General features: G+C 48.4%; 1 protein-coding gene across 2 annotated transcripts; it reads left to right on the forward strand.

Moving 5' to 3' along the window:
* Positions 1–6,257: 6,257 nt before the first annotated feature.
* Positions 6,258–12,012, forward strand: TESK1 (testis associated actin remodelling kinase 1). 2 transcript variants are annotated; one of them, XM_036888557.2, is made up of 11 exons: positions 6,258–6,904; positions 7,327–7,905; positions 8,039–8,160; positions 8,290–8,338; positions 8,838–8,984; positions 9,324–9,406; positions 9,579–9,669; positions 9,921–10,004; positions 10,152–10,241; positions 10,374–10,488; positions 10,845–12,012. In XM_036888557.2, exons 2-11 carry the CDS (start codon positions 7,687–7,689, stop codon positions 11,729–11,731), a joined length of 1,887 nt encoding a protein of 628 aa, XP_036744452.1. In that variant the 5' UTR covers positions 6,258–6,904; positions 7,327–7,686; the 3' UTR covers positions 11,732–12,012. The 2 variants fall into 2 exon arrangements, with proteins under 2 accessions (XP_036744452.1, XP_036744451.1); XM_036888556.2 differs by having other exon boundaries at positions 6,258–7,905.
* Positions 12,013–12,105: the final 93 nt, after the last annotated feature.

A 12,105-nucleotide genomic window follows, 5' to 3' on the forward strand; every position in this document is an offset into this window, starting at 1 on the left:
ACACCATCATTTAGGAACAAATAACAAATGAAAATTCAATCAAAGCTGAATTCAGAGGCAATATCTAGCCTCAAGTGCATACTAGCATAGGATTGATCTTGGCTCCATTACTTACTAGCTACACAACCTTGGGCAAATTAGTAAACCTCTATGTGGTCTTTATCTCTCATCCATTAAATGAGAATATTAGTACTGTACAGATTAACATAAATGCCACATGTAAAGCAGAATAGTTGCTGGCACCTAAAAAAACTCAATAAAACAAGTGTTCCAGCAGGAGCTATTTTGTTACAGTGAACAACTGTTTACTTTTGCTGGCCCACATATAGGAATGGGTCCAGAGTGAGAGGAAGACAGATGAATTAGATTTCATGGGTATCCAAGGAAAGAACTGTACATGTGCTTTATTGCTGGGCTTCATGGAAATGGGAATTGAGAACATGAAAGCTACCAGGACCTAAGAGTTATTTTCACTCTTTTCTTCCTGGGGCCATGTGCTTCTCTCTGTGCGTCAACTCAGTGTCCCCTCTCTGGTACTCTCTACCCCTCTCACCTTCCCTTCCCAAGTGGATTTAATCCACCACTGTTAGTTTCTATTCACTCCTACCTTGGATGTGCATATGGCTCATCAAGAAATGAGCACCTCTTCTCTACCTTTTCTACAACAGATTTCTTAAGCAGGGATGTGCTTCAGAATTACTTAGAGTGATTTTTTAAAAATATTCATGCTTGGCTCCATCCAAGTTATTCTGGGAATTAGGGCCCTGGTATATTTTTTTAGTTTTTAATTTGAAAAGAAAATCAACCTATAGAAAAATCGCAATGAAAATACAAGCTTTACCTAGAGTTACCAATTGGTAGGTAGTATTTTGCAGCTCAGAAGTATAAGCTTCCATGTGCCCAGGAAGAAAGGAGAAGCAGATATAGATGAGTGCTGAAATCTATACCACACTCATCTCTCTAAAGCGTGGCCTCACACAGATGAACAGGCCACCCTTAATCCGCTGTGACTAGGGAGGGCAGGAAATGGTGTGGACCATGATGGCTTCAGCAGACTAGGCTGGAGACAGCTAGCCAGGCAAATAAGTCTAGAAACAACTAACTAAATTACCTAGCTAACAAGTAAGCAGTCAACTCAAGAAGCTAGAAAAGGAGGAGCCTAGTAAACTAAGGAAAAGAGGAGGAAAAATTTACAAAGCTAACAATAGAAACCAATAAATCAGAAAACAAGAAAATAATTGAAATGATTCTAAGAGCTATTTTTTTAAAAAAGACAACAATATAAGCCATTGGCACTACTAGCCAAAAGAGAAAAAAAAACTACACAAACCCCCTAATGGTATGATGAAGTAGCTAAAAACAGCACGCAGGAATTTTTTTAATAACAAAATACTAAGTAAAACTAGAAAATCTCATTTTGTCTAGGAAAATATAAATCAAAATTAACCCAACATGTTGTAGAGCACCTGAATAAAATAATAACTATAGAAGAAACTGAAAAAGATCAAATAGATGTCTCCTACCAAAAAACTCACACTACATTTAATTTACAAAGCTGGTATGAAATTAATACAAGACCTAACAAACCTCACACAAGTTACACAAATGAAAATCCCTAAAACATCAAACCAGGGATAGCAAATAGCAGGATGCTTGCCATAACTGTCTTCTTTCCTCCAATCCAATGGCAGGTATCACCAAATGGTCACAGCTCTTTCTGAGACCTCTCAAGTGTCTGCACGATGGCATATCTTGAATGCAATCTGCCAAAGATTCAACGAGGGAAGTGCTGGCAAATGGCTGCTCTTTATTACCTATGAATGGACAGCTAACTCACTAAGGGCAGATACCTTGTCTATCTTGTTCACAATTGTACCTCCAACATCAGACAGAGGTGTCTGGCATATAATATGAAATAAGTAAGTCTAGCAATATTACAAAGGAATAATACACATTAAGAGCAGTAGGATTCCAGGACTACAGCAATGATTGAACTAAAAAGTCTATCAGTGTAATGAACAGGGATGAACCAAAGGAAATAAAAACCATTTGATTACCCTGACAGATACTGGGGAAAGCTTTTATAAAATTAAATATCCATTTGTGATTTTTTAAAAAAGGATTCTTAGTAAACCAGGAATAGAAAAATGATAAAGAATATTTGAAATGAGCAGCCAATATCAAACTACATCAAGGAGAAAGCCAGAGCAAGAGAATAGAAATCAAACATATAAATATTAGAAAAAAAGAGAACTATAGGAAAGACTTGGATTTGACTCTGAACACAACAGATGGGTTTTGAGAAGAGAGAGAAAATTATCTGACTTACACTTTAAAAGGAGTATTCTGGCTGCTGTAAAGAGAACAGGCTGTAGGGAGACAAAAGCATAACCAGGCAGGGAGACAAGAAAGAAGACTATTGCAACAATCCAGAGAAAAGACAGTGGTGACTTAGATTGGATTAGAGGCAGTGGAAATATCAGAAGTGGTCAGTTTCTGGGCAGATTTCAAACATACAGCATACACAGTTTGCTGATGGGCTAGATGTGATGTAGAGAGGAGAAGAGGAGTCAAGGATAACTCTGAATTGTCTTGCCTGAGCCTCTACTAGATTGCATTTATTGAGATGAAGAAACCTTGGAGAAAAGCAGGGGAAGATTCAAGAGTTCTGTTTTGCATCCATCAATTTTGAAAGGAGATTAGATATCCAACTAGAGATGATGAGTATGCAATTGAGTATAGGCATCTAGAATTCAGGGGAGAGGTTGGGGCAAGAGAAAATAAGAGTCATTAGTATAAATAGTATTTAAAGCTTTGGAGTTAATGGAATGACCCACTGTGTATGTGTGTAGAGAGAAGAGTTATGATGGAGCTCTGGGTACACCACTGTTCAGAGGTCAGGAAGATGAAGAAAAATCATCAAGAGAGACCTAGAGAAAGGAGCCAATAAAATATGAGGAAAATCAAGAAACTTAATGAAGAACATAAGTCAAGATGTGATCATGGCTGCATAGAAAGTGACCTTAGGAGATAATGCTAACAAAGTGTCATGATGCCTGCAACTTATTTCAGATGATACAATAAAAGTTTATGTATTACATAATACAACATTAGAGAGACAGAACAAAAATGACAAAATATTAACTGTTGAATCTAGGTGAGGTATACAGGTGTTCACTGCATTTCATCAACTTTTCTGCATTTGAAATTCTTCATAATAAGGAGAGATGGTGGGAAATAATTGACTATATTCATTTAACACCACTTCCTAAGGTCAAATTAACCTTATATACCTAGTACCCAAATTGTAGTCTCTAAAAATCATTTCCAGCTAAAAAGAACTATGAATCATGGAAAACATTAGTGGATACCAGCTCTAGTCTAAGGATGCACAAAATGAGCCTGAAACTTTATCATATCAAATAACAAAAAACCTTAAGGGTCACATCAAGACTCAAGAGCCTACTTGAGTAAGTTCCCACTGGCTAGAATAGGACAATTTTAGCATCAAAAATGATAAAAATTGCCAAAGACTGAGACACATCATATATGTGTTAAATTATGAATTCATAATGGTACCAAAAAATAAACTCATTGGTCCCTTTTAAAGGATGCTAGGAAAGCCACATTACTTTAAAAGTGGTAAAATAAAAGGCAGACAATCAAGCATTTTTATCACCTTGCCTAAATGAAATTTATCTCTGGGTTAATACATAGTTAATGTGGAAAAGTTTTTCTTTGTAGAAGTATTCTACCTAATAAATAAGGAAGAACAGAATGAGAATATTATTTTCTAACTCCTATATTAATTAGCCTAGACCAGTGGTTCTGAATCAGGGACAATTTTGCCTCTCGAGGACAATTAGCAATGTGTAGAGATATTTCTGGTTGTCACATTTGGGAGTTACTACTGGCATCCAGTCGGCAGAAGCCAGGGATGCTACATCCTACAATGTAGGACACCCCCTACAATAATAATCTAGCCCAAAATGTCAGTAGAGCCAGGTTTGAGAAACTGGTCTAGACAGTGGTCATAATTAGTTACTAATATGACAAAAGACCACCACCATATTATATACCTCTTGATAAAAGCACTAAAATAACCTCTGAAATAGTTTTGCCAAAATAATCAGATCCAAATCTGTTAAGTCTTAAACTACCAATTTACCATAAATACAGGGGACTGAGGAACATGGTAAATACAACAGATGAAGTTCAACAAAATTCAGACTTTGAGAAACTCTACATGACATATGACCTGGTTTATTAGAAGAAGAAGAAAATAGTAAGGGGAAAAGATGGAGGATGAACTTTAAGAGACATATCAGCTGCAAAGTATGGACTTCAGATTTTTATTCAAATAAATGTTTAAGTATAAGACAATGGGGGAAATGTGAACAAAAAGGTACGTGATGATATTAAGGGACTATTATGTATTATTTTAGGTGTGACAGTGGTACTGTGATATTGTTTTAAAGAAGAATCCTTATCTTTTAGAGGTGGCATACTTAAATATTTATTGATGAGAGGATATAATGTCAGAAATATGTACCAAGTAACTGAAAGGAGAGAACAGGGGTATAGATGAAATAAGATCAGCTGTGAATTGATCATTGGAGAATCACTGGCATAGAAGGTACATGAAAGCAGGTATGAGGGCTGTGCTTGTATTAATTTTCACCTCAGCCAGGTCACTTGTGGCAACAGTACAACTGAGGCATTGGTAAGTGATTTTCACAATGGGTGTCCAACAAAATTATCTTAACCAAGGTAAATAAGGGTCCAGTGTTCAATTTTCTGGTTTGTGTTTTTTTTTTTTTACCGTTTTCCATCATAAAATGTTAGAAAACAATCAAAAGGCTCTTCTAATAGCCTAACTCCAAGAACATTTCAAACATCTTAGCCGACTTCTCTGCACTATTTAATGTTTTTTATTATTCCACTTTTCCTAAACTCACCATTCCTTGGATTCCATGACACCAGACACTCTAGATTCTCTTCCTATCTTTCAGCTTGTTTCTTCTGTCTCCTTTGTGGAATTCTCATCCACCCTCTAATGCTGGTGTTCCCCGCGATTCCACTGTCCACCTATTTCTCCCTCTATACACCCGACTTGGATGATGGCATCCACCTTCATAGTTTCCTTTACCATCACCCCTTTGCAATCATCTGTCTTCCCCCTCCCAATCTTTCCACCTCCTGGATTCATTTCAGCTGCTATCTCCCAGTCATCTAAGCTAGAAACTTAAAAGTTATCCTGGATGATGCTCTTTTTCTTCACAGGACTGACTGGCTTGGGGTATCAGTAAGTCAGCAAGTTTTCCCATCCTAGTTGAATGTTTCCTTTTCTCCTTCCCTATTATCCCTATCCTAGTCGGTCCCTCATCCTCTTCTGAGTGAAGCATTCTTAGAGCCTCCTTCCTAACCAGTCTGCTTTCTTCCATACAACCACCACAGTGATCTTTCTAAAACAAGAACTTGGCTTTTCTGCTTGAAATTACCATCTCTAACTATAGTAATTATCAAACTTGAATAAAGGGTCAGATATCTGTCAACTGAATTATCTAATATTATTTAAGCGAAGGGAAGCATATATTCCTAAGATCTCATACAACTATAGAAAGCGAACTTACAAACTAAACAGCTGTAGATGTTAACATTAATTTAATGTGATGGTAAGTTTGTGCTGCTGAGATTGGCTCATCCCCAGTGGCTCTGGAGGGACTGTGAATCTTTCCGGTTCCTCTCCAAATTTCTGGGAAACCTTCCCTTGTACCGTGCACCGTGACAGCATCTGACCTTCTCTCGACCCTAATGCATCATTTATAACTTAAGGCTGCCTTTCCTCATTAGCCCTTGACAATTAAATCGTACTTGGCTCCAACTCTCATAAATATGAGGCAAGGCTCTGTTAGAAGGCGGTCACCCACACGAACGAGGGCTGTGCTTGTATTAATTTTCTTTTTAGCTTGCCACAGTAACAGAAATGCAGAACTTTAGAATTTTTGAAGAGAACTCAGCCTCCCTCCCGCCAGCTCTGTCGCAGCCTGTTTCGCTCCCCAAGCTGGCAGCCTCCACTCCCGCTGCCCTCCTCCATTCCGCCGCTAGGTGGCAAGCTACTCCCCGACACCTGCTACTTCTCGCCAGGGAGCGGTCCGCCAGGATCGAGCGTCCTCACCCATCGCGGGTGATGATTGGCTAGTTCGCCGAGCCTCGAGGGTGGAGACAGCGGAGAACCGGAAGCGTCGGCTCCGGCGAGGGCATAGTGCGCTGCGCATTCTGGGCTCCGCGGCGACTTAAAGAGGCCCGATGTAGCTGCTCCTGCAGCCTGAGGGGGCAGACGGGATTCCCAAGGGATGGAGGGCGGAACCTGCTCAGAGCGGTCACACTCACGGGAACAGTCACCTTAACAGGAGGGGTCACAAAGACTGGTGGAATCACTCTGAGAGGTGGCGGGGGTCTCACTGCGTGGAGGAGCATGCAGAGGAGAGGTGTAACACTGAGGACCTCTGGTTCAAACTGATGGCGGTAGTGTCATACTGAGGAAAGTTTCCCCTGAAGGAGAGATGTCTCACTGAGGAAGGAAAGGGTCTCCAAGGGAAGGTGGCCTTGAGGGCGAAGTTTTCCTGAGCAGTGAGATCTTGGAAGGACGGGCTTCTCCGCAGGTGGACGCTCCCCTTTGGAGAAAGGGTTATTTGGCCGAAATGTTAAGAGTAAGGTCTAGGCTGGGTGGTCACTGGGCGGAAGCCCTGGAATCTTGAACTTGAGGGAGGCGGGATGGAGTGAGTCGGTGTCAGGGCCACATCAGGGGATGGGCTGGCCGAGGGCTCACTGCAACCCCAGGGCATCACAACCTCCCGACACGGTAAAAGTGTCAGGTAGTCCCGAGGCTTAAGGTGAAGAGGTGAGACCTGGGAAATCGGCAGGCTGGACCAGGGTGGGTGCCGGGAATGTGGGGATGTTGCTGGGCTATCTCCGATTGTAGCTGGACCAAAAGGGTCTACTTTTCTGCCCTGCTGGTCCACGGGGCCCAGGAATCGGGCGGCTTCCTAAGCCCAGCCCGACAGTGACCTGAGAGTGGGAGGGGAGAAAGACTCCCAGGGAGGCTAAAAGACATTGGAGCTGTGTGTGAGCACAATCAGCCCTTAATTCCCTTCAGTTATTCAGCTCCAGCTGAATTTATTTGACCCCGATGCTCCACACCCTTTAGCCTAGGACGTCGCGGTCCGGGGTTGGGGTGTGCATACCTAAGGGGGCGTGGTCGCTGCCCAGGGGCCGGGCTCGAAGGAGTTAAGCCGAGGCCCGGCTCAGCCCCGCTTCCGGCAGGCCTTGGAGCCTGAACCCCAGCGGCTGAGCGGAGCAGCCGCCGCCCGCCGGCCCGCCCGCCTCCGCCTGCAGGGAGCCTGTCCGCTTGCCCACCGGCGCCCGGGAGCGCCACCGCTACCGCCCGGCCCAGGCCCAGGCCCTGGCCCTGCGCAGAGCGGAGCGGAGCGGCGTCCACCCGGGCCCAGCAAACCAGTGCGGCGGGGGCGGGCCCAGTATCTTCAGCGGATCTTCTATAATCCAGGGCGGGAGCGGGAGCCCAGGCGCCCCGGAACGGGCTGAGTGCGTGCCCATGGCGAGCGCGGCCTGCCCGGACCCCAGGGACCCTGCCAGGTGAGACAGGCCCGGGCTGGGGTCCCGGCCATGGCCGGGGAACGGCCCCCACTGCGGGGTCCTGGGCCCGGACCCGGAGAAGCGCCGGGGGAGGGGCCCCCGGGACCGGGGGCCGCAAGCGGAGGCCCGGGCCGGGGCCGCCCCTCCTCCTACCGGGCACTCCGCAGCGCGGTGTCCAGCCTAGCGCGTGTGGACGATTTCCACTGCGCGGAGAAGATCGGGGCCGGCTTCTTCTCTGAGGTCTACAAGGTAGGACCAGCAAAGAGGGCAGAGGGGCGGGACCAAGCCTTAGACGGAAGGCTGAAACTATGGGACCCGGACCCGGGCGACCCTCTCGACCCTCCTAACCTGCTGGGGACTCACCGGCCCCTGCCGCCTCCAGGTTCGGCACCGACAGTCGGGGCAAGTCATGGTGCTGAAAATGAACAGGCTCCCCAGTAACCGGGGAAACACGCTACGGGAGGTACAGTTGATGAACCGTCTCCGACATCCCAACATCCTAAGGTGAGCGGTCCTTGCCGCTCGCTGGGAAGCTTGCTGGGGGAAGGAGAATGATCCCGCGAGAAAAGTGGAAACTGTGGAGGGGCCAGGGCTCTTAGAGCCTACCCTCCTTTCTTCCCAATTCTCTCCTAGGTTCATGGGGGTCTGTGTGCACCAGGGACAGCTGCACGCTCTAACAGAGGTGAGGATGGTCAGGAAGGGATGGAGGGAATCCCACCACCACCACCTCAAAGGGGAGAGGGTTCAGCGGTCCGTTGCATCTACTAAGGAACAATGAGAGGCAGCAGGACCTCCTGCCAGGAGAGGATTCTCTGAACTTAGGTTTGGGCAAACCACAAATAAAAGGCCTCAGCTGGTTCCATTCTCTGTATCTTGTAGAACAGTGCCATTTAATGGTACTTTCTGCACCAATGAAAATGTTCTATTCTGTGCTGTCCAAAACTGTAGCCAGAAGCCACATGTGGCTAGTGTGACTGAGGAACTAGATGTCTAATTTTATTTAAATAGTTACACATGGATCGGACAGGACAGCCCTAGAATATGAATGGGGAACACTAGAGCCTAGACTCACCCTTCTGACCTTTGTGACCCTCCAGAGTGTCCCTTAGCTTATAAGTGAGACCTAGAGTCTGGACTGAAACCTTGACATTTATTCCCCTTCTCTTCTGCCTATGCCCCAGTATATGAATGGAGGGACACTAGAACAGCTACTCAGCTCCCCTGAGCCCCTATCCTGGCCTGTCAGGCTCCGCTTGGCTCTGGACATTGCCCGTGGCCTGCGGTACCTTCATGCGAAAGGTGTATTCCACCGAGACCTCACATCCAAGGTAGGCTGGCCAGGTGGGTGGAGGCATGAAAGGGGATGTGGGACTATTCAGTTATAACTAGCCCCTGGACGTTGGAATGTGAATAATAGACATGTTAGGCTGTTGGAGCAGCAAGGCATTGGAGAATGGGGAACTGGGGTGAGGGGGAGTACTCTGGGGGCCTGAGCACCACTCTGTGTTTAGAGTGATAGATGGTGTTGCAAGATTGGGATGCATTGGAGAACCGGGAGGTCAGAGAGTGTTGGGGTTCTTCTGTAGTGACAGGGCTTTGGTGTGTATATTGGGAGATCAGAGAAGAGAAGGTGATGGGTATGTGCGGATGCTGTGTGTGTATGTCAGAACTGTCTGATCCGACGGGAAGACCGAGGTTTCACAGCTGTTGTGGGTGACTTCGGGCTGGCTGAAAAGATTCCTGTGTATAGGTAAGTGAGGTAAACACCCCTGTTCTCCCAAACATTGCAGAAGGCCCCTATCTCAGTGAAGCCCCCAGGGACGTTTCCCTTGCAGCGGGGGAAGGGGCTGACCTCATCCCCTTTTGTTTGGGGAGGCTATCTGAGTGGAATGTTTCTGACCACTCTGCCCCTGTCCCTGCAGGGAAGGGGTAAGGAAGGAGCCACTGGCTGTGGTGGGCTCCCCGTACTGGATGGCTCCAGAGGTGCTGCGGGGTGAGCTGTATGATGAGAAGGTAAGACGTCCACCCTTCAGAGCCCCACGGCCTTCCAGAGACCCTTGAGATTCTCTTTTAAGGCCCCATCCCAAGTCCTCGACAACCCTACCAGGTAATTCAGGAGTCTGCCAATATCCCCCTTGCCCCTCACAGGCACCTGTCCAACACATGAAAAATGTCAGGACTCCCCACTGATTCTGGCATATTCTCACAAAATTCTGACATGAATACTGTTCCTCTCTCCCCCTGACATCCTCTCCTACTCTCAGGCTGACGTCTTTGCCTTTGGGATTGTCCTTTGTGAGCTCATTGCACGAGTACCTGCAGACCCTGATTACCTGCCCCGGACTGAGGTGAATGATGTCTCCAGGTCTGAAAAGGAGGAATGCCAGACTGGGCAGCTCATAACTGAGGGCTCCTGAAGGCTGAGGTCATGACTGGGGGGCAGAAGGAATACCCAAGGCTGGTTGACTTGAAGATCCTCCTGTCTGTCCCTGCAGGACTTTGGCCTGGATGTGCCTGCGTTCCGCACCCTAGTCGGGGAGGACTGCCCACTGCCTTTCCTGCTCCTGGCCATCCACTGCTGCAGTGTAAGAGCCTCCCTCTCCCTGCCGCCCTCTGCCCCATCCATCTGTGCCAAGGCTGTCCTGTCCAGGTAACAGGAAGAAAACTCAGGCCCTCTTCGGGGCACTGAGTGAGGCCCCCCTGTCTCTGCCCACCAGATGGAACCCAGCAATCGTGCTCCCTTCACCGAAACCACCCAGCACCTGGAGTGGACCCTGGAGCAGCTGCCTGAGACAGCCCTCCTCCCCAGCACTCCCCTGATGCACAGTCAGGGTAAGGGGGCTTGACCTCGACCTAACCTCAGGCCTTTTACCTCTCTCCTCCTTAGGGCTTGGGGAATTATCTGGGGGTGATGGAGAAGACATGTATTTCCTAGTTAAGAAGGCTGGGTCAGGGTGTAGTGAGAGAACATCTCAAAAAAGATATTTTTCTAATTCTAGAGCCTGAGGGAGGGGAAGAAGGAAAGAAGAGGGAGGGGAGGGCTGGAGGTGACACCTCCCCCTTTCCAAAGCACCCCGTGGGACTCTCTTTTCTAAGCTGTAATCCCACCAGCCTCCTGATGAAAAATGAGCCCTCCAGGAGCTATGCTCAATGCTGAGAACAGTGATCACAGACTTCTCTGCCTACAGGGTCTGTTCCAAGAGGGGGTCCCGCTGCCACACTTCCCAGGCCAGATCCCCGGCTCTCCCGAAGCCGGTCAGACCTCTTCTTACCCCCATCACCAGAATCACCACCTAACTCGGGGGACAATCTAACTCGAGTCAACCCCTTTTCACTACGGGAAGACCTCAGGGGTGGCAAGATCAAGCTCCTGGACACACCCAGCAAGCCAGTCACCCCCCTGCCCCTGGTGCCACCATCACCACTGCCCTCCACCCAGCTGCCCTTGGCGACCACCCCAGAGACCTTGGGCCAGCCTGGGACGCCTGCCCGCCGCTGCCGCTCGCTGCCATCATCCCCTGAGCTCCCCCGACGTATGGAGACAGCACTGCCAGGTCCTGGCCCTCCCTTGGTGGGCCCCTCAACTGAAGAGATAATGGAGTGTGAGGGCAGTAGCCCTGAGCCAGAGCCCCCAGGACCAGCTCCCCAGCTGCCCCTGGCCGTGGCCACAGACAACTTCATCAGCACTTGTTCCTCAGCCTCCCAGCCCTGGTCCCCTAGGTCTGGGCCTCCCCTTAACAACAATCCCCCAGCTGTGGTGGTGAACTCCCCACAAGGCTGGGCTGGGGAGCCCTGGAACCGGGCCCAGCATAGTCTGCCCCGGGCGGCAGCCCTGGAGCGGACAGAACTCTCGCCGCCCCCTTCAGCCGCCCGGGAGTCTGACGAGGGGCTGCCCTGCCCTGGCTGCTGCCTCGGCCCTTTCAGCTTTGGCTTTCTGTCCATGTGCCCCCGCCCCACACCAGCTGCCGCCCGCTACCGCAACCTGAACTGTGAGGCAGGCAGTCTCCTCTGTCACCGAGGGCACCATGCCAAGCCCCCCACCCCCAGCCTGCAGCTGCCTGGGGCGCGCTCGTAGTAGTGGGGCCTGTGGTCTCAGGCCTCTGACTTTGGCCTTCAGGATGCCCTGTGAGGACAGAGCGCACATGCTGGACAGTGCCAGTCCCAGATGGGCTGACGGGCTCTCCTCCACCTGTAGGGGAACCTCAGCCTGGACTCAAGGGACAGAACATTTCCTCTCCAAACTCTGGGCTTGCTCTCCTGCAGGCATCACTGAACCAGACAGAGCATTGCTGACACATGAAACTAACACTTGCAAAATTATTTAAAAATATTTCAATAAAACTGCCTGGCTGGCTCCGGGCTGCCCCTATCCACTCAGACCATGCGCCCTCCTCCCCCAGCCCATTCCACTATGAGAGGTTCTTCAGGAGGCCAAAACCTCTTCTAGAG

This window comes from Manis pentadactyla, chromosome 3 (assembly GCF_030020395.1).
Source record: "Manis pentadactyla isolate mManPen7 chromosome 3, mManPen7.hap1, whole genome shotgun sequence".
NCBI classification, from domain to species: domain Eukaryota; kingdom Metazoa; phylum Chordata; class Mammalia; order Pholidota; family Manidae; genus Manis; species Manis pentadactyla.